General features: G+C 36.0%; 1 protein-coding gene across 1 annotated transcript; it reads right to left on the minus strand.

Moving 5' to 3' along the window:
• Positions 1-18871: 18871 nt before the first annotated feature.
• Positions 18872-21016, minus strand: LOC149238576 (putative pectinesterase 68). The gene is made up of 4 exons (XM_089367004.1): positions 20767-21016; positions 20634-20678; positions 19429-19669; positions 18872-19320 (listed from the first exon to the last, which is right to left on the minus strand). The coding sequence occupies exons 1-4, from the start codon at positions 20964-20966 to the stop codon at positions 19102-19104; spliced, it is 705 nt and encodes a 234-aa protein (XP_089223130.1). The 5' UTR covers positions 20967-21016; the 3' UTR covers positions 18872-19101.
• Between the last annotated feature and the right edge of the window lie 400 nt (positions 21017-21416).

Here is a 21416-nt window from a genome sequence, read left to right on the forward strand (position 1 = left end):
TAGATCTAGTCATCAACCGACTTTGGAGAAGAAGATTATTGAACTAACATTAGTTTAAAGTAGCTCCAAAAGTTTAATAGTTCAAAGCCCGCCATTTTTTTTTAGATAATTGGAAATTAATTGGAAATTTGTGCCTTTAAATAGGCTACACTAGGGAAGAATACAATTGGCAAAACCATGGGTTAGCACCAAAACAACCAACGATAAATTGACTATTTTAACTAAATTTTATTTTAATTATTAATTTTATTTATCTTTAATTATTTATTTACTTTTTATTAATTAAATTTAATTAATAGCTCAAATCCTGCCACAATTTTTAGATAATTGGAAATTAATTAGAATTTTATGATTTTAAATAGGCTACATTAGAGAAGAATACCATTGGAAAAATTGCGGGTTAGCCACAAAACAACCAACGATGAATTGACTATTTTAGCCAAATTTTATTTTAATTGTTAATTTTATTTATTTTTTAATTAATTATTTACTTACTGCGATGCAGTGGGTGAACAAGAAATACAGAACCTGACTTGTAGTGGGGGAAGTAAGGAAATACAACACATGTGTCGAAGCGGGAGGGCTTCCAAGCCAAGTGGCGCTGACAAGATCAAAGTCTCGAGAAGATGCAGGATGGCTATATAGCAAGGAAGCTCAATGGTTTCAACCGTTTTTGGAGTCTTGGTATGGATAAGGGTTGTGGTTTCTCTAAGGTTGAGTGTGCATAGGCTCTCCACTTGTGCATTCTCGTCTATCTAGGCAGTGTTGTAGTGAGGGATGTTGGTGGAAAATTTTATGCTTATAGTTATGGGCTTATTCAAGTGACTAGGGTGGTGTGGGATCCATGTGAGAGAGATTTTGGGTGAATGCAGTGTGCTATAGGAGCGTGGACAACGACCTTCACAAAGTGGTATCATTTTACAGAGCTCTGCCTTAGGCAAAGCCTTCGAGTCCTTGACAGAATATTGGTAAGTAGGGTTATTCGTGTCTGGTCTTATTTTATTCCTATTTTTGTGTTTCGCAAGTGTCTGGTCATTTCAACTATGTTCCTTGTCGGGGAGGGTGTAGTTTTGTGATTAAATTTTGTTCCAAGGTGTTGGAGGGGCAATTTTTTGTGGTCCTTTCATCTTAAAGGATCCATAGAGGACCCATCTTATGGCGTTGGTGTTAATTTGAATTACAACTTGTGTGTCAGAAGTGACAACAGACAGTGGAATTTTAGTGTGGTTGTGCTTTTTCAAGAGGAAGGGAATAAAAGGATTTGGGGGAGTAGGTTGTTCTATATCTCTTTGATGCCCCTCCCTGGTCTTTAGACGACTTGATTACTATGTTGCATCAGCTTGGTCGTGCATGGTGAGGAGTAGGGCCTTATGGCCAGCCTAGGGAGCGGGCCAACCGAGTGGAGGAGATGAAACAAGATGTGATGGTGGTGCAGACATGGAAAGGGAAGTTGCTCAAGCACATGCTCAGTCATGGGGACATGTGAAGCAACCACCCATGTTGGAATTTATCGCCAAACAACGAAATAATATCTCAGCTACCTTGGATGTTATTTGTCAACAAAGATATGAAGATAGGAATGAGACCATTGTGTATATAAATAACATTCATTACAATAAGGGGGACATTTTCGATCGTCTTGTGTCTGTGCGTCAGATCCAACATTGTGTTAGCGAATGGTTGGACGAGATGGGGGCTCATCTCGCTCATATTGATTTTCATGTTCACGAAGGTCATGTCCCTCATGCGGCGCCAGGTGTTGCGTGTGCACTAGATCCTCATCCTTGACTTATGTTGTCCACTAGTTGTTTTCTAATTTTGCAAGTGTTTTGGGCTATCTGGCTTTTTTCTTTGGGGTTTGTGTAAAAAATGACACTTTCTTCTCAACTTTTGCATTGCTCTCCTAGGTAAAATCTGGTTGGAGTGAAGCCGAGAGAGTTGGGGGATTCAAGAACATCTGATGTACTATTTTGATGAACTAATGAAAATATTTTGGCCAGCAAAAAAATTAAAATTTATTTTTTATTTTTTATAATTTAATTTAATTTATAGCTCAAAGCCCACAATTTTTTTAAGATAATTAGAAATCAATTGGAATTTTATGCCATTAAATAGGTTATATCAGAGAAGAATACCATTGGAAAAACCATGGGTTAGCCCCAAAACAACCGATGGTAAATTGATTATCTTAGCTAAATTCTATTTTAATTATTAATTTTTTTTATTAATTTAATTTAATTAATAGTCAAGTCCCACTAGCACAACCAATTGAGGATGGGCCTCGTCAGCAAGGCGACCCAAGATCAAACCTCATGGCGAGTGGTTGTGCCCTGTGTTAAGGGGAGGAGACATGTTAAAAAATCCAGTCATCTTAGGGTTGGTGTGGCCTAAGCTGGGTGCAATCCCTAGGTGACTTTAACGGATTAGATGCCCCTGCATCGCAGCTCCTCAAGCCACAGGTCAAGCTTGGAGGATCATAGACAACTTAACAAAAAACATAATTAATTAATAGCTGAAAGCCTCCCAACATTTTTAGATAATTGGAAATTGATTGGAATTTTATGCCTTTAAATAGGATACATTATAGAAGAATACCATTGGAAAAACCATGGGTTAGCCCCAAAACAGTCAATGATAAATTAACTATTTTAGCTAAAAAAAGTAATTATTAATTTTATTAATTTAATTTAATTAATAGCTCAAAGCCTTACACAAATATTAGATAATTGGAAATTAATTGGAATTTTATGCCTAGGCTACATTAGGGAAAATACCAGCGGAAAAATCATGGGTTAGCCCCAAAAATGCCAATGGTGAATTGATTATTTTAGCTAAATTTTATTTTAATTATTAATTCTATTTTTAAATTATTAATTTATTTTCTAATTTAATTTAATTTTTATTTTTAAGTAATTTTACCAAGTCAAAAATGTTTTGATAACATAACATAGCAATAACGTAACAGGACATTACAACATCTTTTCAATATTGGGATGGAGAGCGCCTCTTGGTGCAATTAAAAATGATCCTTATAGAGGTGTTATGTCTTTGATTAATAATTGAAGTGCATAATCAATTGTTGTTGCAGATATGTTGAAAGTTGCAACCCGTGTAAAAGCTAAAAGAAGTAATAGACTCTTATCATGATAGGACCCAGTTTCAATTGCATTTTTAATAGTTCTAATCAAATAAGACTTTCTTGTACCTACCGTTCCTTTGATTATCATGCATAGTGGATAAACCCTGATTTGTAATGGCCAATGATAATATCAAATGATTTTCTTTATTGAACCCCAAGACTTTCAAAGGAATAAGATTTTCCATGTTGCTTAGTGCAAATGCAATTCAACTTTAACTTTTCATATATGAAATTAATAACGTGATTGGAAGTGGCTACGTCAACAAAACTCGTGTTCCAATTATGCTCACAATCACGATCTCTATGTGCCAACATCTCTTATTCGTTATTATATATATATATATACAAAAAATGACCTCCCACTCATTCTCCCTAGAATCTGTAGGTGGATTTCAAACTTTTTCTTCTTCATCAAGGTCAACTAGATCAATTAGAGACATTGGATTGCGATCAACATGCCATGTTTTGTATCATAAAATTTCCCAATTATGCACTATCTCATCAGATGTCTGACTAATATCTCTTCAAAAATCATGGAAGGACTTGTACAATACCAACTTAGACCAACAAAATTCAACAAACTTGTCATATGTTTGATTGGGAATTCAACCAAATCGAGGGAACACACATATAATAGTTGCATTCTTCCATGGTAACATTTTTTCCTCACACTGACCTTTATCATATGACTATGATTTTATCACATCTATTAATGCAAGGTGCTCAATGTGGGTTGGTCACGTGGTATATGGACCAGTAAGCGAAATGTCATTATCAACAATGTATGTCTCAACCTGTACTTGTTTGAAAACTTTCATACCAAAATTTATTTTCTAGGTGGATATTGGTGGCCACCCACCTATTCCACTTGGACCCCCAGCATTGTTTTCTATCAGTTTCCTATTTTTCAACACAATTTCCTATTTTGGCAATTTTATATTTTTGGTAGTTTTCGGGTCTTGAGTTTTTGGAGTCATTTTGAGGCCTTAAATGACATTTTTTAGAGAAATGGGCAAACATTGTACTTTGACTACGTTTGCAGTTGATTTTTTTTCCTCGGATAGATCTTTCTAATGAGCTATCATGCACGCCAAATAGAGATTGTATGTTAAAGTTATGACCCTGGGATGTTGGCGTTCCAACTAACCTCATTAGGGCCCATATCTTTGGCGCTTCATCTCCTAGGGTTAGGTTTTCAAATGTTTAGGGTTTCTCAATGTTTCTTCATGATAAAATGTACTTCGAGCCTCATTGTAACATAGTTCAGAAGGCATGTAGCCATCACATCTCTTCTTAGAGATAAGCTACCATGGCCCAAACTAGTTTCTTTCCATTATGCATGTAAACAATTTTTAGTAGTTGTTATTTATTAATGAAAGTTCTGTTTTGTTGTATCTTTGCATTTTTCTATAAATATGTATTTCATTTCATTCATTCATAAATCCAAATTAGTGGTATCAAAGGGATCTTCTCTTTCTCTATTTTTCTATGCATGTCCCCAACGAGGTCTAGGTATAAGGAGTTGGGGCTTGAACTAGTTGATCCCTTGTAAGACCGACGTCATTGATCCCGAAGACCTCTCATGGCGGAAGAAAATAAATATGAGGGAGCAAGAGATCTTGTCAAAATGTTTCTTGAAGAAGCCCTCAAGTGACAAAGGAACGAGATGATGGATACTTTTTCCAAGATCCTTCCATAATACCAGTGAGTAAAGCATCTTCATCCAATAGTCACTTCAGAGGCACCACCCCCTTTAAGGTACAAGTTAACTTTGACATTCCTATATTTGAAGGCTAGATAGATGCAAATAGTCGAAATAGATGGTTAAATCTACTGGAAGGATATTTTTTGGTCCATAACTTTTTCAATAGGGAAACTATTACTTTTGCACCCCTTAAGGTCACCCTCCATGTCAAGGACTGGTGGAAAACTTACTATGAGTAGAGGGATGAAGAGGAAACCTCATTATTTTAGGCCGCACTCTCTTGGAATTCTTTCAAAGATGCCATCAAGGAACAATATTACCCTATTGGGAGCTATGAAGAGAAATATATAAAATGGACCACACTACGACAGGAAAGGGACCAAGAAGTGCTGAAGTTCACGAATATTTTTCATACCCTACGCATGAAGCTGGGTATCAAGGACTCTAAGCAACATCTGGTACTTAAGTACTATGGTTGTCTACACAAATACATCTAGGCAGAAATGGAGTTCCTGGACATCTCCTTGCTTGGTGTAGTGTGTCAATATGTTATCATGATTAAGCAAAAAATTAAACAGAAGAAGTGAGACATTGGATCTACGATTCCAAAGTCGGGCAAAGGCACCTCCAAACTGCAAAAAAAAGGACTGAGCCAAGTTGATATAACCCAGAACAACCTGTCGAAGCCATAAGCAAAAAATAGTAGTGGGAAGACAAAGAGAGACACATGAAAGTGGTATGAGTTTCACAAGATCTACACTCACAACAAAAATGAGTGTCGCACAAAGCAATCATTGGTGGCCAAACTAAAATCTTCAGAGTTAGATGCATGTTCTGACTTTGAGCGAGAACTCAATGAGAGGAAACATATCATTGATTCAAAATGTAGTGCCACTGTTTCCACCACCAAGGTCAAGAAGATTGAACATAATTATCTAGAGGAGGGTGAGCGACTCTTCCACTCACATATGTGGGTGAAGGGCTATCCATTGCAACTCATTGTCGATAGTGGGAGTTAAAAGAACCTCATCTTAGCATAGGCCATTAATTGGTTGAGATTTCGAAAAAAACCACACCTAGATCCATACACCATCCGATGGCTCCACTAAGGATGAGACCTCTGCATCACTCGACAGTGTTGCCTTCCCTACAACATCAAACCTTTCACAGATGAGGTACTATGTGATGTTTCTCCCCTTGATTTTTGTGTTGTTTTATTATTCCAACCATACTTGTGGAAGCATCATGTTGTTTATGAGTCCGGAACTTGCATTTTGATTATTACTTTGGGCAGAAAACTACACATAATACCAGAGTTAGCCCCGCCTACTGCCATGTCTTTGATATTTGCTAAGAAATGCAGTAACATCATCTCCTTGACCGAGAGATTTGTTTTCTTCCTGATTCGTTCCCAAAGTAAGGGGAAGACCGTGGCCACATCCATGGCTTCTAGAAAAAATACCTCCATGTAGCAGAAGAAAGTTGATAAGGTCATGGAAGAGTACAAGGATATCTTCTCCTCAACCACAGGGGTACCTTTGCATTATCAGGGCAAGCATTCAATTGATTTGACTCCCGAAGAAAATCTAACTAATGGGTCAATCTACTGCTGATCTCTTATGGAAAATGAGGAAATCAAGTGGAAAATCTTGAAGTTGCTACAAAAAGGGCACATCCGACCAAGTTTCTCACCTTGTAGGAGCTTAATTATACTCGTACAAAAGAAATATGGGACCTGGAGACACAACATTGATTATCGGTCACTGAATAAAGTCACTTTCAGGAATAGGTACCCGATCCCATGGATTGATGACCTTCTTGACTAGATCAAGGGGGCTAAGTACTTCAGCAAGATTGATTTGTAGTCCAGTTATCACCAAGTTCCACTAGAACCCATAAATGTATGGAAGACTTCCTTCAAGTATAAGGAGAAGCTCTTTGAGTGGTTGGTCATGCCCTTTGGGTTAACAAATTTCCCTGCAAATTTTATGAGGTTGATGGATGACATCTTGCGGCCTTTCACAAACTCATTCATGGTTGTCTATCTCGATGATATTCCCATCTTTAGAAAGAGTTGGGAAGATCACTTACAACATATTCGATAGGTCCTTCAAACCTTGCGACAATACAAACTATTTACTAACCTAGAGAAATTCTCCTTTAGCTTGAACCGGCTCCAATATCTAGGATACATAATTGATGAGAAAGGTGTGCATGTGGATGCAAATAAGATCTAATCCATTCGAGATTGGTTTGCCCCGACAACTATAACAAATCTTCACAACTTCTTGGGCCTTGTCGATTTCTATCGAAGGTTCGTGTTGGGGTTCTCTCATGTCACTTGACCTTTGAGTCAAGTTACCAAGGGTGGAGCGAAAGAAAAGTTTTTTGGTCTGAGTCACAACAGAAGGAATTAATTGAACTAAATTAATGCCTTTTCTATGCACCATTCCTCACCTTGCTAGGCTTGCAACAACCATTTGAGATTGAGACAAATGCATTCAATTATGCTATTGGTGCAGTCCTCACTCATGAAGGGAACCTAGTGGAATATCACAGTGAGACACTCTCTGATACTATTTGAAGGTACCCCACATATGATAAGGAAATGTATTCTATCGTGTAGGCCTGCTAGTAATGGAAACATTATATTCTGGGGAAGGAGACAATCATTCACACGGATCATCAACCCCTTCAATTTATGCAGACACAAGGGAAGCTACATAATGATCACCATTATAAATGGTCCACATACCAACAAAAAAACAATTTAAACATCAAATATAAGAAGGGTACCACCAATCACATCATAAACTGCCTCAGTCAGCCCCTAATTATGGCACTAATCAAAGTTCTCAACTCTTGTGGGCATGAAGCCTCTGGATGGTCACAACTATATTAAAATGACTCGGACATCGCTACCACCTACACAATGTTGATGGCTAGAAGGTTAGTTATAGACTTCCAACTTCAGGACAAATTTTTGTGCTATCTTGTACATCTCTATGTTCCTTCAAGCAAGCATGCCAAGCTAATTTGGGAGGCACATTACTGTAACACCCTCCTCCCACATTTACCCAAGCTAACCGGTCCATTGGGGTAAACATGTGACGAGAGGCTACTATGATGCAATTTAACTCCCCAATTATAGTTAAGGAAGTGGAACCAACAAACACAACCAAACTGACCTTTCCTAAGAGCTACAAGCCCTTCAAGAGGTAACCAACCCTTCCATGTGCTTAACCCATGAGACAACTTAGATTTTCACTTTCCTAGAGCCTTAGTCGCTCCCATGACAAGGCATGCATGTGAGCAAATACTTCCAATCACTCCCATAGCAAGGGCATGCCAACGACTATGGACTTTTCTAGAGAGTTCTCAGCCAAAAAACCCAGATTCTATGCCACTTTTCAGGGCCAAGACTCAGGCCATTGCCCAGAACTTCATGAAACCTTTAGAAATGATAAATAAAAATGGAACAAAGGTACTAATGCAAACACTTGATCAATGACTTGACTAGACCCCTACTAGCCATGACAGGCATTTCGTCAAACATGTCACAAATATGTAATCTACAGGTCATAACAATAGATATGAGCATAGGGGTCTCATACTTATCTGAGATTTGTAAAGAAGCATTGTTTCCATATCACAATAGTTGCATTATCATCTATTAGGTCATGTATTCATTTTACATTCATTTACAAATCAAAACATGATGAGAGCCATACATCAAGTCTTTCATAAAACATACTCATAACCAACATATAACCAATTGAAATAACACATATATAACAACCATAAGAATCACATACAAACTAATACATTTATAGATGAAATACCAAGGAGAAAGAGCTCTAATTAATGAATGCAAAATCCAACCAGGTTTGGGACTCCATGAACCACCCGACCATAGATTGGCTGAACCAAATCTTTCTTTCAGCCAATCACGCCCATGCCATATTCCAAGTATGAATGTGGGACTCACAACAAATCCAACTAGGTTTCCTAAGGTTTTACTATAGGCATTTCGTCAAACATGTCACAAATATGTAATCTACAGGTCATAACAATAGATATGAGCATAGGGGTCTCATACTTATCTGGGATTTGTAAAGAAGCATTGTTTCCATATCACAATAGTTGCATTATCATCTATTAGGTCATGTATTCATTTTACATTCATTTACAAATCAAAACATGATGAGAGCCATACATCAAGTCTTTCATAAAACATACTCATAACCAACATATAACCAACAGAAATAACACATATATAACAACCATAAGAATCACATACAAACTAATACATTTATAGATGAAATACCAAGGAGAAAGAGCTCTAATTAATGAATGCAAAATCCAACCAGGTTTGGGACTCCATGAACCACCCGACCATAGATTGGCTGAACCAAATCTTTCTTTCAGCCAATCACGCCCATGCCATATTCCAAGTATGAATGTGGGACTCACAACAAATCCAACTAGGTTTCCTAAGGTTTTACTACAGGCATTTCGTCAAACATGTCACAAATATGTAATCTACAGGTCATAACAATAGATATGAGCATAGGGGTCTCATACTTATCTGGGATTTGTAAAGAAGCATTGTTTCCATATCACAATAGTTGCATTATCATCTATTAGGTCATGTATTCATTTTACATTCATTTACAAATCAAAACATGATGAGAGCCATACATCAAGTCTTTCATAAAACATACTCATAACCAACATATAACCAACAGAAATAACACATATATAACAACCATAAGAATCACATACAAACTAATACATTTATAGATGAAATACCAAGGAGAAAGAGCTCTAATTAATGAATGCAAAATCCAACCAGGTTTGGGACTCCATGAACCACCCGACCATAGATTGGCTGAACCAAATCTTTCTTTCAGCCAATCACGCCCATGCCATATTCCAAGTATGAATGTGGGACTCACAACAAATCCAACTAGGTTTCCTAAGGTTTTACTACAATGCCCACTGGATCACTAGGCCCTAAACAAGCATGGGTGCCACCAGATTTCTCCACCTACACTGTGAGGAATTTTCTTGTCTCCTAGTCTCTAGGATTTATTATATATCCCACCATACAACGGTTGAGGATTCCTAGGCTTAATCAAGATTCCAACCTCCAAGATTTACCATATATCTTGCCATTCATCGGTTAAGGATTCCTAGGCCTTATCGAGGGCACACACCTCTAGGATTTACCGTATATCCCGCTATTCACCAGTCCAAGATTCATAGGCACACAATATTCGACTTTATCACAATCCCAGTCCGTTTCAAGGATTCCTAGGTCTTGCATTCTTTCTTTCAGAGACCACCTCATTTAGTTTTGAAACCATCCAAAAATCTAGCTCAACCAGGGAAAATTTTAAGAACCCCCCTAAATTTATAAATATAATAAATGGGCGAATCTCCATGGTATATAGGAAAAATGGAAGGCGATTTTATCAATAATATAATATGTATATATAATTTTTTGGCGAATCTCTCACCAGGCATGGCGAATATTTTACTCAATTATAAAATCTTGTAAGATCTTGGCGAGTCTTTCACTAAATAATAAAACTTTGTAAAGTCCTAGTGAATCTTAGCATAGGCTACATGCTGGTTTAATTCCCCCATTTAAATAGGCTACATTTCAGGTGAATACCATGGGTCAATACCATGTGCCATTTTGGTGAATACCATGGGTCAATACCATGTGCCATTTTTATTTTTATTAATTCTAATATTAGGGTTAATAATGGTTTTTTGCATGGTATTAATAACAATCTAGTCCATGGTATTTGTCCCATAGTATTTTGGCCATAGGTTTCACCTAAATATAACCCATTTTTTGAGTGTTCGTAAATATAAGGTGACTTATGGAGTAAATATAAAAAAATGTTTTATTTGTTTACCATACCTCTCGTTTATTTATATTTTTATTAATTTACCATACCTCTTTTACAAATATGGTATTTGGCCCATAGGATTCACTTAAATAAAACCTCTTTCTTGAGCCTTCATAAATAGAACGAGGGTTATGGACTAAATATAAAAAGAGGTTTTATTTATTTATGATACGTCTAGTTTATTTATATTTTTATTTATTTACCATACCTTTTGAGTAAGTATAAAAAGACGTTTTATTTATTTACCATACCTCCACTTTACTTATATTTTTATTTGTTTACACCCTTACATGTATATAAGGTGACTTATGGAGTAAATATAAAAAATGTTTTATTTATTTACCATACCTCTCATTTATTTATATTTTTATTAATTTACCATACCTCTTTTATAAATATGGTATTTGGCCCATAGGATTCACTTAAATAAAACCTATTCTTGAAAATGGGCGAATGGAAGTTTGTAAGTCCTAATTTCAAGGGCTAAATTTACCTTTTTTACCCTCTCCCTTAAAATAAGGTGGGCTATTTGAGGTGATTTGTAAAAATGTAAACGATACAAAATATTCGCCCACTAAAAATTTAAAACCCCTTAATTTCGCCAAAGGGCGAACATTCGCCCCTAAAATTATCCTTGAGCTCAACCAAATACAAGAGAACCCATCACACCATAGATATCCAGAAATGGAAAGGAAAGGCTAAAGAACATTAACACACCTGAAAAAACCCATGCCAATGACAACAAGAGAACCAAATACGCACATACATGTACCATGCATGCCAAAACTAGCAAGGAAATCACACATGCAAATCGATACCTGCCAATAATCTTGTTGTAGTTGCTTGATCATGCTCTTCCTTACTTGATCTTTGCCTTCTTGGTCCTTCCTTTGCTTTCCTTGATCCAATGCTAGAGGCCTCCAAGAATGATTTAAGTGTCCAAGAGTGTGAAAGAGAGAGAATAGATAGAGAGCTCAAAAACTGAGCTGACAACAAGGTACCAACTAATCCTCATAAGATTTTTTATTAATGAGGCCTCTGTTTTCTTCAATTTTCCATTATTTTCCTTCATTTTCATCCTCAGGTGCAACCTTTGACCTTTCATCTTCCTTTTCTCCTAATTTCCATTATTTTCATAAATAAAAATCCAATTAATGCCTCATGCATTTCCAAATCCTTTTCATTGCCTTTGTCAATTTCCTTTAGCCATAATAAAACAAATGAACACCACACTAGGATGTTTTGCCCAACATTCAACTTGGAATACGTGTCACGTGACCTTGGTTATTATTTTTACCTTATTAACTTTATTTACATGGAATTTTGACCAAGGTTATTACAATTACATCCAGGTCGCATGACAATTTAGTGTGGAGAAGATAATGGCAATACTACAAAAGTATTTTACTGGCCAAAACTTTGATAGAATGTTGGGAAATATATAACATCTTGCACTTCCTATGCCATCCCCAACCCAACCATTAAGAAACAAGGCATGTACACTCCTCTTCCTACTCCTAACCAACCTTCGCAATCCATCTCCATGGACTATATGTTCTTCCTTCCTTCTACTAAGCATGGTAATGACTGTATATTTGTGGTCATTGATATATTTTCTAAGATGGACATATTGACTGCCGAAGAATATCACAGCAGAAGTCACTACCAAAATCTTATTTGAATAAGTGTGGGTACATTTTGGCATCCTGAAGACCATTGTGTCAAATTAGGATAACATGTTCCTCAACACATTCTGGTCAAGCCTCTGGTCATTGTTGGACACCAAGCTCACCAATTCAGCTACATTCCACCCCCAGATTGATGACCAGATAGAGGTCATCAACAAGATGATAGTGCACATCTACACATGTACAATTCTAAGAATCCATTAACATGGGATGAGAGTCTTCTCTCTGTGAAACCTAGCTATAGTAGGGCCCTCCATAGCTTGACTGGACAAAACCCTTTTTAGGTGGGCCTAAGATTTCAACCATTGTGTCCCATTGATGTTGCAATGCCTCTTGCAACTACATAGACAAAATTTGCACATGTTTAGTTTGAAGTTGATAAGGCCATCAAGTTTATTGAATGCATTCAAATCATCCGCTAGCAAGTTCATGGTATCCTAGACAAAGCCAATGTCAAGTACAAACAACTTCATGATCAACATCGGGTGCCACATAAGTTTCAAGTGGGCGACAAGATTTGGTTGCATTTGTAGAAGGAACACCTTACTGAAGCCCATCATAGGATTTGACCACTTTGATATACACCTTACACCATCACCAAGATTGTGGGTGAAAATTATTTTGAGCTAATTATCCCCCCATTCTTTGGCATGCATCCATTATTCAATGTGGAATACCTTTGGTCATATTTTCCACCATTGTTGGACACATCACATATCGCTAAGCAACTGATACCAACAGACCTCGACCCATATTGCATTGAACAGACTACAACTGATTAGAAAAGAGACACATAGATTAAGAACACTCCCAACATAGTATCCAACTATATCGGGTTGTCAAAGTTGGCTAGCTCCTGCACCAAGGCAAGTGGCTCACCATTGATCAAGTTTAGTAGAAGTTTCCTCACATAGTGGAGACAATCAATGCAATGTGGATCATTGCTTCCTACGGGGGAAGGACTAATCAAAATGTATATTGGTGGCCACCTTCCTATTCTACTTGGACCTCCAACGTTGTTTTCTATTAGTTTCCTATTTCAACAATTTTCTATTTTTGGTAGTTTTTGGGTTGTGAACTTCCGAAGCCGTTTTGAGTCCCTAAACGATGTTTTTTGGGGAAACAAGCATACACAACTCTTACTTGCAATCAATTTTTTTTGTCCTCGGATACACCTTTCTAATGGGCTATTGTGTGTGCCAAATGGATATTATATGCCAAATTTACGACCCCAGGAAGTTGACGTTCCAACTAACCCATCAGGGCCCATACCTTTTGGTGTTTCATCTCCTAGGGTTAGGTTTTTGGATGTTTAGGGTTTCTCAATGTTTCTTCATGATGAAAAGGCCTATGAGCCTCATTGTAACATAGTTCAGAAAGCATGTATCTATCACATATCTTCTAAGAGATAAACTACCAATGCCCAAGCTAGTTTGTTTGCATTCTGCATATAAACAATTTTCAGTAGTTATTATTTATTAATGTAAAAAAAAATTCACTGTATATTTGTGTTTTTGTGTAAATATGTATTTCATTTAATTCCTTCATAAATTTGAAACAATTTAAAACCTAAAATTGATGTCTACATTTAGAAAGAGGGAGCTCTAAGAAGTAAATGACTTATCTCTTGTCAACCTATATCTTTGTCAAGAATGGTTTCACACAACAAACTCTTGTATGCATGTGATATCAATTCATTTGGATTTTGAATAGAAGAGAGACACATCAACATATCATGAAATGTTTCTGATCCTTTTTCAGATATCGCTACATATTTTTCTATGTAATTAATGATGAGATGCTTTGAAAGAATAGGCTGCCAATCTATATTATCCCTCCACGTCATCAATGATTCACGATTTTGTATATTCAATTTATCATCATTTTGTCTTGGTTCATACTTCTTTTCTCCATTTTCATCAACATAAAGTTTGACTCATCACATAGATCCCATGGTGAATTATATTGACATAACAATATTCTTATCGTCTTTTGAAGGCAAGACCTCTCATTGTAGGTGATGTGACACTCAACACAATTAAGAAGCGTTTCATAATCAATCATAGGATCATATGGAAATATTTCTTGTGAGTCCTTTAAACAAGGGTGATCATCAACATTAAGTCTAGCATGAATATGTCTTTGATGTTGATCACATGGGTTCTTTGCATGTACGCATCCATCAAAATATTCTTTTACAATTCTAACTTGCATAGGATCATCCAAGTTCAACGTGTTCATCTTTGGAGCACATATTAATGATAGAAATCCATGCACATGTGGGGATCCACAAAGTTTCCACTCATAACAACACCAATAATTTGTAGCTTGATGAAAACATTCGAAAATTTCATTTCTAAACATTGTATGTCTTAAGTGCATATAATGTGCTACAATATGAGGATTATCAAATACATTTTGACATCTCCATTTCCTTGCTTCCACTGGATCTGTAGGACATGTACCGACATTAATTTATGTAAATGTGGCCATTATATATTTGCCATACTTAATGTAAAGAATATTGTAGGACTCCTAATCTATTGAATCAAGTCAGATAAATCAACATGACACTTATTCCAATATACATGTGTGCCTCTTAGTACAATTCCAAATCACATTAAACTTTGTTGAAGTTATGATTCAGGAGTATTTTGCAAATGTTCTCTTAAATCCTCCACTATTGTTGGTAGATTTGTCATATTCTTCTTTACAAAAATAAAAATGAAGGCTGAGCACGATGTCTCATGATGATATTGAGTAAAAAGCATCTATAGTGTAGGTTCCTTCCAAAACTATTGTCATGATATATAATAAGATGTTCCACATACTCATGTAGATGGCCATTTCTCTTTTTTGCTTGCAACCAATCTACTTCACCATTTGGGAACAATGTTGGAAATTCCATATCAAATAATCCCAAAGTGTTATACTTATTGATTGAAGATGATCCGATGCCAAACCAAATAAGCACTTCCTCTACATTCGAGTTATGTTCCTCTACATTACACTTATTTACCCAATCTCGAATAACATAAATATGTCATTGTGCATTTAGAGGCTTTGCTACAAAATAAATTTTTGTAAGCCATCTAATGCATCATCAATCCTTGGAACCCCTTCCAACATTACAAATTCAATGTCATTGTTTATCTTTGTTAATGTAACAAATTTAATCAAACGTTATATATTTGTTGCAATTTTAGGTAATTCTTTAAGTGAATTTTCATCAACTTGAACTCCATGATAATATGGATCATTCTTAATCTTATAATTCAATGCACACAATACTTTATATTTTCTGACAAAAAATCATAACTTGATCCTTTTCCACCTTTTTTTCGCACAACAATCATCAAATCCAAGTCTTTAATATGTCAAGGTAACCTCATGGCAAGATTACTAACCTCTTGTGGAAAACTAATGGTGTGTCATCTATATTTATATTGTCCACCTATTGAATGCATAACCTACAAAATTGGACTTGCACATTCTATCAACATCTCTTCAACTTGTGTGATATCTTGAAGAACTTTTGGTTATTGTCTTGGATTCATATGGTTATTGGATGAAAATGTATGATGAGTTCCTTTCCTTTTACATCTCATGCATATTGGACTTGTATTTGTGTTAAATATATGAATTCCAACATATGACTCCTCACACACATAACACATTTGAACTTGAGCTAATCGATCAATTCTATCACAAAATTTTCGATGTGCAATATTCATATTATTCAAAATTTCAAGTTGAACTTGGACACAGATATTGTTTAAATGCCTTTTTTTCATAGGATTTTCTTCGACATCCTTTAAACACCTTTTTTTGTATGATTTTCTTCTACTTTTTCTTGCATTCTTTGCTCTTCACATTCTCTATATGTCACTTGTTGGTCTATCCTATGTCAATATGCTCTTTGATATTACCTTTTGTGCTCTTTTTGTCGGTCAATTTGTTCTTTTGTCTCTTCTTCTTCTTGTTCCATTGTCATTTGTTGTGTCTTTCTTTCGCGATATGATCTAAGAATTTCTCTTTAATGTGCTCTTTGTCATTCAATTCAATCCTCCATCTCTTCTTCTTGTTGTTTTGTTGTCATTTGTTGCACCTTTATTTCTTGATATTCCCTTTGATTTTCTCTTTGACGTTCTCTTTGTTATTCAATTGGTTCTTTCATCTCTTTTTGTTGTTCTTCCATTGTCGTTTTGTTGTGCTTTTCTTTGTCGATATGCTCTTTGATATGCTCTTCGTCATTCAATTTTTCTTTCATCTCTTCTTGATTTTTTGTTGTCACTTATTGTGTCTGTCTTTGTTGATGTGCTCTATGCATTCCCCTTTGTTGTTGACACTCCTTAGTTTTCATTTATGTTTTTCTATATGCAATTTCTGTTTGTTATTCATTTATATTCATTTTATGTTCTTCATGCTCCTTAATTTCCACATCACCCATCTTGTTATTACTATGACACAAAAAAACATTACACATCACAAAAAATTAACATCTACAATGAAATGAATGCATTTAATGCAAACACTAAATATTATCTAATATTACTAAGAGGCTGTCCATAAAACCTTTCCATTGAGAGATATTTAATAATATTTAATAATAACTAATATTAATATTACTAAATATTAATTAAACTATAGAGAACCATAAAATTACATCTAATTAAGTTATTGACAAAAAAACTTTTAAATGCCTAAATAATAAAGACATTCCAATCACTTATCACAAATTCACATGGTTAAGCCTCACCAAATTATAATATATAGTTTAATTTAAAAAGCTAAATTAAATTATATAGAATTTATTACTTTAATATTTAAACTACATGTTAACAATTAAACAACAATTATAAAGTTAAATTAAACTACATGTTTTAACCTATGTAAATATAAGCTACATGTTAAAGTTAAATTAAACAACAATAATTAAAATTAAACAACAATTATAAAATTCCAAGATTTATAAAATTGGTTTAAAGAGAACCATAAAATTCCGAGATTTATAAAATTTATTTACAGAGAACAATGAAATTACATTCCATTAACTCATTTACGAAAAGCTTTCAAATACCTATATAACAAGTTCACGTTGCACACGACAAACCTGCCGAAAATAGCTTGTATATTAACTTGGATTGAAATAATAAGCGAAGTCGATTGACCAAGTTCAAAAGAAGCATAGGACACATGACTAACCAAGTATTAGTTTCTAGTTTTGACCAAGTTCAAAAGAAGCATAGGACACATGACTAACCAAGTATTAGTTTCCAGTTTGACCATACATTGCTAGTCTTCGGCTCGGCTGCTTCTTAGACTGGAACTTCATTAGTCCAGTCAATAAATCCAACGAGAAGCGTAACTGTATCTACCTAGTCAAGAGGCGAAATTGTTTCCACAACAGGGCTCTCTCTATGAACTGACGCTCTATAACAGCTAGGGACAAGCATTCAGCCCGCCATTGCGAGACACCCAGACATCCAGCAACATGCAAAACACACAACCACTACGTGTGCCCGTCTGCCCACCTGTTCGCACAAGACATTAATAAAGGTCTTCATTATCAGTTAAAGCTTAACAAATCTATATATTGTGTTAAATCCAACTATTTCAATTTTTAGTTAACCTTTTTTTTTCGGATAAAGCTGAACAAATTTATATATCGTGTAAAATACAACAACGATTGGAACAATATTTAATCTGTACCATTTCCCTTTTTAACAAACATATATGGCATGCAAAATTTAAATACAATCGGAACAATATTTTCTCTGACATTTTGTTTTCTCTCGAACTATATCAACCACATTGTGTAATAGACAGAAAACAATAATTCATCGAATGCATCTTGTTGCAAAATGTAATCCATGCACGTGAAGGCTTTTGTATTTCTAAAAGAAACAACCAGATTAATTCTCGGTGTGGCGCTAGGCATAGGCATGTTCACCATGGCATAATCAGACGAGTTGAAAATGCATGCTATGGACCAGATCGAGGGGCCGGTTCTATATATTGGATCACTTGCCCTTTAACTTTCCAACGGGAAAAGTGTCTGGCTTGGCAGCTCTATTCGTTTTTCGTTTCATCTTATTCAGCTATGATGTAAGTCCTTAATTTCTTTAACGTAGCTATTATGCACTAAATTGATTTTTCTAGGCGAGGATACTAGACATTGGATTGACGAGCTTGTTCGGCTGCAGACTAATGGCTTCGTTACACAACATTGCGCTAACTTCATTGAAGAAATTACTATGGATGGTTGCTCAAGGTTAAGGATATGGTAGCTGGAAATTTGGCCATGCCATCGTAGATGTGGTTCACTATTTATCGGGAAAAATAAAATTCACTACACTATTTATGGATTGAATGCTAATTTGTGGTTAAATAAATTGACCTAATCCTTAAAACTTGATAAAAACCAATTTCTATTTCTATAAAATTTTGTTCTCAGCTAATATGTTTCTAATCAATTTCTTTGACAACAATGCAGTAGATCTATTAAATGCAATGATTCTATACTAGACAACACAGACCCATCTAAAACCATGTCTGATATTCACCTAGAGTGTATGAACCTGGTGGACTTTTGTCTCGCAACCAGGTCCGGAGATGGTTTAGATGGGTCTCTGTGCTAGTTTATCATGTTCTGACCTTGTACATGGATCTCCCATTGCCAAAAATGAAGTCTATGGATCCTTCAATGTAACACTCCTTGAAATAATGGCGGCCTTCGTCGTCACACAGTGTATCCTGCGCACCATAAAATCCACACCCCAGGAAATAGGCCTTGTCCCCAGATATTCTGAATGCAACTGCTTGCCATCCTTCCATTCCAGGCATGGGTGCTGGAGCTGTGTTCTGCATTGACATTGACAGCACCATTTAAGCATTATTTTTATATGAAATCTACAATCAAATTAAGTTGTTATAACAATTATTAGAATTCACCATTAACCATTTCTGCACCTTGAAACTGATATTCCTGGCAGAAAAATTGTTAGCCAGCACTGTGACAGAAGCGCTGTGGTATGTACGCAGCTGCTGCCCCGTTGGGTCCAGGTCGCTGGCTCTGTTGTGCCATTCAATTATCGTGAATTCCTTCCCTGCACCTTGAAATGTAATGTATGGCTTTGTTGCAGGAATCAACCCGTACACTCTAATGCCTTTGGTCTTTCCTGTTTGCCTATTTTCCAGTTCCATGTTCACCCTATGGAAACAGTAAATTGCACCTTATTTTAGTGTGAACGGTGAAATTCTGAACACGGTATTTGAATTGCAAATAAACACAAAGTACCTGTAAGAATGGAAAATATCTGGTTCAATGCATATACATATAGATACCACATAACATAACATCTATGCATGAAGAAAATTACATAATCATTTCCCAACGAGAAACAATCAAACTGATAGAATAGTATGCAATTTTTCATCTGAAAAACAACACACCAGATTAAGTCCCCCGGCCAACCGTGAGGTCAGCCATGGTGACAGTTCTGATATGGATTCTACATATCTAAACTTGAATACAACCCTGGAGAGTAATGTGGAAATAATCCGAACTAAATTACAGCATAACAAAATATTGAGAGAGGGAAACAACGCTATCAGATAACCACCAAAATATTTAAATAAGCGAACCATAGAAAACAAAATTGCATTTAGTTAATTAACTCGTTGTGGGTCTACGTTTAGATACAAACTGGAGTCGTAATATTATGCCGAACCCCTATAAATTAAAAAAGAAGAAAAAAACTAAGAGAAATTAACAAAACAAAACAAAATTACAGTCCTGTGTAAGTTAAACAAAAAAGAAAAGAAAATCCTCAGACCATTGAATGGTTCGTAAGACTACAACCGGTGGGATGCATAGATACCATCCGACAAAACTATATTACTTAAACAAAAACTAAGAAAACGCTGGTGGAAAGTAGCCATGACCATATAACTTAAGATTTCGTTCAGACTATTCTGGTGATGGAGCAGAGCAAGAAAAGAACCTGGGAAAATAAGTTATGTGTTAGACAGAAACGAGGACATAGCCCTCAATGTACCCAGAATTTGAGCGTGGTAACCCTTACCTGCAACAAACAAGGGAGATGGGTTAAAATTAATGAACAATGCAATAGAAGGACCAAATTGGACAAGAGCGTTTAAGAGTCGATGCTTACCTGTTGTTGCAAGAGGGACCGTGGCTCACACCCAAGGAGGGATGACTGTAGTCAACATCGTTGCAGTTTGTGAGTTGGTTCACTATGCAGTAAAGAATATAGTAACAATTTCATAATAATTACAAACCCTCACCTTAGCACTTCGCAAGTGGTGGACATTGCTCCGACCATGCAGTCCTGGAGATTGCAGGTGAAATTGAGACAAGTGAAACCCCTGTTGCGAAAGTAAAAACCGTAAGGAACCCCTTTCCAGACTTGATTCTTCTCCGGATGAGGGGGTGAGCCTGCAAACCTGGGTACACCTTCAACTGAACTAATGGCCGCACATTTCATGGTGTTAAGAGCCACCTACATTATTAAGAAGGATAGCATGTTAGCCATCTGGAGCCTATTCCGTGAAATGAGTTACCAAGCCAACCCTAATGAGTGACAGGTGTTAGATTTAGGGTTCTCCAAATGTAAGGCTAGGATCGTCGTATAGTTTTCATTGAAGATTCCCAAGATGAAAACAAAACCCTGCAACTTAGCATATGTTAAAAGGGACGATTACATATGAAAACGAAACCCTGCAATAAGACCTCCGTAACAAAACTTTGGATAAAATTTTTGTTTGACCAAATGTTTTTTAAAAACATTGGGTAAATAGATCAGTCCACCCAAATTAATATGATACTCCAAAAACTTTGGATAAAGGCCAAACTTCGCTTAAAAGCAAGTTCGACGTCGGCAATAAGACCCCAAAGCTGAATGGCCAATGAAAACCATCGAAAAATATTTAAATGA

This window comes from Pinus tabuliformis, chromosome 8 (assembly GCF_031772625.1).
Source record: "Pinus tabuliformis cultivar Carrire ecotype Pingquan chromosome 8, CPIR1, whole genome shotgun sequence".
In the NCBI taxonomy this organism is placed as follows: domain Eukaryota; kingdom Viridiplantae; phylum Streptophyta; class Pinopsida; order Pinales; family Pinaceae; genus Pinus; species Pinus tabuliformis.

Bases quoted from the DNA above. Each gene is read 5' to 3' on its own strand.
- LOC149238576 (XM_089367004.1), bottom strand. From the start codon at position 20,966: ATGAAATGTGCGGCCATTAGTTCAGTTGAAGGTGTACCCAGGTTTGCA. The intron at 19,670-20,633 runs GTAAGCATCGAC...CTGTTTCCATAG, and splicing joins GGTCCCTCTTGCAACAACAG to GGTGAACATGGAACTGGAAA. The intron at 19,321-19,428 runs GTGCAGAAATGG...ATGTCAATGCAG, and splicing joins CCAGGAATATCAGTTTCAAG to AACACAGCTCCAGCACCCAT.